Source organism: Paramisgurnus dabryanus, chromosome 8 (assembly GCF_030506205.2).
Source record: "Paramisgurnus dabryanus chromosome 8, PD_genome_1.1, whole genome shotgun sequence".
Classification (NCBI taxonomy): Eukaryota; Metazoa; Chordata; class Actinopteri; order Cypriniformes; family Cobitidae; genus Paramisgurnus; species Paramisgurnus dabryanus.
Genome location: NC_133344.1, coordinates 9,402,684 through 9,407,718, shown reverse-complemented (window position 1 = coordinate 9,407,718; position 5,035 = coordinate 9,402,684). Strand labels below are relative to the sequence as shown.

The following is a 5,035-nucleotide window of genomic DNA, read 5'->3' as shown; positions in this document are numbered from 1 at the left end:
TGCCATCTTGGATAGGTCCCTAATGCGCCCCTTGCATTTGTTTCTACTGAGAAAGTTGTATCTCCAACTACAATAATCAAAACTCCCCAAATTTTACCAGATTTTCACATGGTTTGATTACGCTCAAACTGATTTTGCCAAGTGGTTGGTGTCCTCAGGGCAACATATTGTGTTGACCCAAGGACAAAATTTTTCTAAATACAACCTAAACCCATCCCAAACCCCAACCCTAACCATAACCAAACCCTAAAATCAGAGAGACATGATTGTGAAAAACAATGGTCTAGAAACAGCTAAACATAATTGTAAGCTTGAACTTACAATTGAAAGGTTAAAACTTATGAATGAAGTTAAGAATATGGGTGTTGAAGCATCAAGTCTTTTGAAAGAACATGCGAAACAAAGTATTATATGGTTCTATTATAAAATATATTAAAGAAATAGGATTATTTGATAGAATTTAACTTTTTTTATATACTTTTATGCGAATGTCATATGCCTACTACTTCACACTCCAGTCCAGTTGGTGGCGGTAAATGCACCATAAGTTGGTTTGCCATCCGCCATTAAAAGACAATAGAAGAAGAAGAAGACCTGTGGGTGGGCTGACGGTAGCTTCGGTCAGTGTTTTTATTTGTGATACGATTTGAAAAACCCACCACATTGCGTAATTTTTACAAATTGTAGGTTTTTATATCACGTGAAAGCTATTTAAGCAATTTCTAATACTGTTTTATTTCTTTCAGGACTTTTCTGTAACAAAAGTGACTAATTTTCTGTTTGTGTAATAGCATTATTATAAGTTAACTTTACATACGCTATTAGCAGTTACAATTGATAGGTTTATGATCTGTGTAACGTTATATTATTATCAAACTACTGTAAAATTATAAATAAAATGTTTACATTCGGTTATTACATAACCAGTTTTTTACTATGATAGATTATTCACTAAGACGGCTATTTTGGCAAATGTTTATGTGATTTTGTCCGTTTAAGCCAAAAAGATGTAAACAACACTAGTACAGAAACACTTCCTGTGTTTTTTTTAATAGTTCACATTTATTTTACATTTTGATTCAGTTCTAAATTTCTGTTGGTTGTATTTTGTTTTATATTAATTAATATTAATATTTTGTTCAGTGTTAAAAAAAACTAAAACAGGAAGTGTTTCTGGACCAGTGTTCAGTTTCCAATCTGGCAAAATGGTCTGTTGATGGGTCCAGACCAACGAAGTAAATCATACAGTAAAAAATCACTTCAAGAATAAAAACATGGCATTGAGTTTTGTTGAAAAAACAAAACTATTTAATATAACCATAGACTTTAGTCCACAGAAAAATAATGTACAACAATGCACCCTCTTCCGGCCTACGTTGAAATCATTTTGTAATATTTGCAACCTAAGATAATATTCTCTTAAATTTGTGTGCTGCTCTGCCACACAGCGAAATAAACAAGTGGATTATCAGAAGTGAATTATTGGAATTATAGTCAGGACAGAAGCGGTCAAAAGTGGACAAAATAGACAAATTAAAACATCATGTGTGAACAGGCATGTGTCTTCCTCGTCCACTTGTGATCTAATCGACCAAAATGCATCACAATACCAGATATAAACAAGTCCTCAGATCCAAGCATCTGTGTCTTAATTTAAATATGGATCCTTTAAATCTGATGTTATTTATTCTTTCCCAAAGGAGGACAGCCTGAGTGCTTTGTGTAGCCTGAAAAGGGAGCTCCAGCAGACACTGACCTATTGCTTTCTCTCAATCTCATCTGAATTTGTAACTATTCTGCAAACAAGAGATAAAAATGATCTCTGATAGAGGTGACGTTTCATTAATTTACTCTATACCACCTTCATCTTCTTGACTCTATTATCATGTAGAAATGCAATGCACAGCAAAATAAAATCACAAATGTGCAATATTAACCATAAATTGTCTGTTCTTTACCAAAGGTAATAACACAGAGGTTATTCCCAACCCCGAACCCAGGACCAGAGAAGAGTTCCTCCAGTGTAAGTTAATACATAGACTAAATTTCTTATTATATAATCAAACACTATTCAAAAAGCAGCCCATTCCCATGAAATGCATATAAATAGCACACAGTTGAAAAGTTGTGCAATACATATGCCAAATTCCAAGTTTGTGTGCTTCTGATATGCCAGTCCTTCCCGTTCACTTATTTGGCGCATCTTTTCGTGTTTTTTTTATTTATTGCTTTCTCTTTTGTTTTGTTTTTACCATATCGCTTGGGTTTGGGGTTAGAGCAAGTTTTTGTTACATAAAATGACATCCGAACGCAAACCCCAATTCTAACCCAAAATCCAAGCGACCATGGTTTAAAAATAGACAAAACATGAAGAAACCTGTATATGAAATGACATCCTAAAACAAATCCTAAAAAAAGAAAAAGAAAAAGTTTTTTTAAAACTATTTTAAAATATAAAGTTATATTTTGAAAGATAGATGGTTAGATAATGACGTTAGCATACTCGGGTACAAATAAAGTGCAGTGGGAGTGCAGACCAGCGAGAGAGTAGGGAGGGGGCAAACATAGTCTGGCATGGCCTAATAGTTTCAATTTTCTCCTTTAGGAAAGTAACCCATACTGTTATTATAATACAAATATAATAACCAGATTTTGACTACTAATACCATTGTTAAACTATGGTAGAAAAAAAACATGATTTCACTATAGTAACCTTTTTATATTTGTAGTAAATCGTCAAATTGGTGAAATTATAAATTCTTTAGTTTTCAAGTGTCATTTTTGAAAACAAAAATGAGATCTGATTCTCTCCTACAATATTTGATGTCAACAATGAAGTACATATGAATATTTCTCTTGATTTATCACTTTTGTATAGATGCAAATGATTTCTTTTTGTTCCTCAGATTCTCTTCGTCTGACGCCGGATACAAACACGCTGTCTAACCACCTTCGGCTGGAGAGAAACAACGTGATCGCGTTTACTGACACAAACCAGCGGTATCCCGATAATACAGACAGATTTGGTTGTTGTCAGGTGTTGTGTCGAGAGCGCGTGTGTGGACGCTCTTACTGGGAGATTAAGTGGGGTGGTGCTGTGTATATATCAGTGTCATACAAAAGCATCCGTAGGCAGGAATTAGGTCATGGGAGTGATTTTGGGCGTAATGATCAGTCCTGGAGATTATACTGCTCTGAGTCCAGATTTTCATTCTGTCACAATAACAAATGGATAAATCTCCCTGTAGTGTCCAGTTCTTTCAGAATTGGAGTGTATGTGGATTACAATGCAGGAATTTTGTCTTTCTACAGCGTCTCTGACACACAAATGATCCTCATCCACAGCATCCACACCACGTTTACTCAACCTCTCTATCCTGGGTTTGCAATGGTTTCCATTCATTCTAGAGTTACGCTGTGTGATCCAACTATATAGATTGTACAGAAATTAAATAAACTGCATTTTATAATAATATATTTTCAATTAGAACTCAGAAGCGTACTCGCATTATACAGGATTCCCACGGGTCCTTGAAATGTTGTGAATCTGGTGGGGGGGGATTCAAGGCTCTGGGAAGTTTTTGAAAATATACATACATAGATCAGGTCATTTTAAGAGCTTGAATCTGTTTTATGCACACTGTAAAAAATACTTTGCTGCCTTAAAATTTTTTGTTGAATCAACTCAAATTTACAAGTCATTTCAACTTACTATTATTTATCTTGACTAGAGATGAGTTGTTATAACTACAAGTGAGTTGTTATAACTTATAAATTTAGGTTGACTTTTCTCAACTATATTTTATAAGTTGTGACAACTAATTTCTGTTGACATGACTTATAAATCTGAGTTGATTTAACAAAAAAATTTAAGGCATTTTTTTTACAGTGCAAGAAGTTTTCTGAAAAAAAAAAATCCATATTATTCCCTGCGTAGTGTAAGATAATATCATACAATTCTAGACTTTAAGCAAACGTGCTAAACTGTTCGCTTTAACTGTTTATATCTTCTGTATGCAAATGTTGATTCATACCAAAATGCTTTTTTGCATAGTTGTGTTTGACTGCGTCTCCCTTGCCATACTTCTGCATCCCAGTAACGCCGTCTTTGGCAATATTTCAGATAGCGATATACTTCCTGGGTCCCATGTTACCCTGTCTTTGTCATTAAGCCCCACCATTGGTTGAATTTGATATACACTTATCCCTGGAGGTGTCCCCAAAGTGTCACCGCAGTGGTGCAGCACGAGTTCCCCTCGAAAGGAAACTGTAACAATGTATCTTAAAAGATAACACAATGTAATCTTGCTCTCACTTAAAATGTGTCCCCACATTTAGTCCTTGAATGTGAGGGTATTGGACCTAGAAGTATTTTGAAAGGTCCTTAAATTTGAAGTTTACAAATCCTGCACTTACACTACATTTTATGAGCTGTACTCGAGTATGCTCCCCTCATTAAAAGAGTTAGAAGTTGTTTTTTAAACAACCTATAAAATTTGCACTATGAAGTTCATTGTAATTTATGGTTTATTAGGTGTGTTTGAAATCATGATATTAATTCGTATAACAATCATTTTATATGTTTTCAGGTTTATTTAGGCACAAAATACTTTAAACAGATTAATTTTATAAAGAAATAAAGCATTCATTCAAAAAAGCATTTATGTGGTATGTTATCCCTGTTACTGTTGTCTCCAATACTATAGTTCTGGAGTGGGGAACCCTGGGTCCTGGAGGGCCTCTGTCCTGCAGAGTTTAGTTCCAACCCTAATCAAACACACCTGAATTTCGTTTCCAAGTAATCCTGAAGACTTGAATTAGATTTTTCAGGTGTGTTTAATTAGGGTTGGAACTAAACTCTGCAGGACAGTGGCCCTCCAGGAACCAGGGTTCCCCAACCCTGCAATAATTGATATTATTGACAGGGGTCATATGATCAGAACTGCCCAAGAATATTGGCACCCTTGGCAAATATGAGCAAATAGGGCTGTGAAAATTAATCTGCATTGTTAATACTTTTGGTCTTTTATGTAAA

General features: G+C 34.7%; 1 protein-coding gene across 1 annotated transcript; it reads left to right on the top strand.

Annotated features, from left to right (window-relative positions):
* The first annotated feature begins 600 nt into the window (after positions 1-600).
* LOC135771846 (stonustoxin subunit alpha-like) lies at positions 601-4,622 on the top strand. The gene is made up of 4 exons (XM_065282223.2): positions 601-620; positions 1,701-1,831; positions 1,964-2,023; positions 2,907-4,622. The coding sequence occupies exons 2-4, from the start codon at positions 1,816-1,818 to the stop codon at positions 3,434-3,436; spliced, it is 606 nt and encodes a 201-aa protein (XP_065138295.1). The 5' UTR covers positions 601-620; positions 1,701-1,815; the 3' UTR covers positions 3,437-4,622.
* The last annotated feature ends 413 nt before the right edge of the window (positions 4,623-5,035 follow it).

Excerpts from the sequence above, each read along its gene's own strand:
- LOC135771846 (XM_065282223.2), top strand. Across the intron at positions 2,024-2,906 it reads CAGAGAAGAGTTCCTCCAGT|ATTCTCTTCGTCTGACGCCG; the intron begins GTAAGTTAATAC and ends TTTGTTCCTCAG.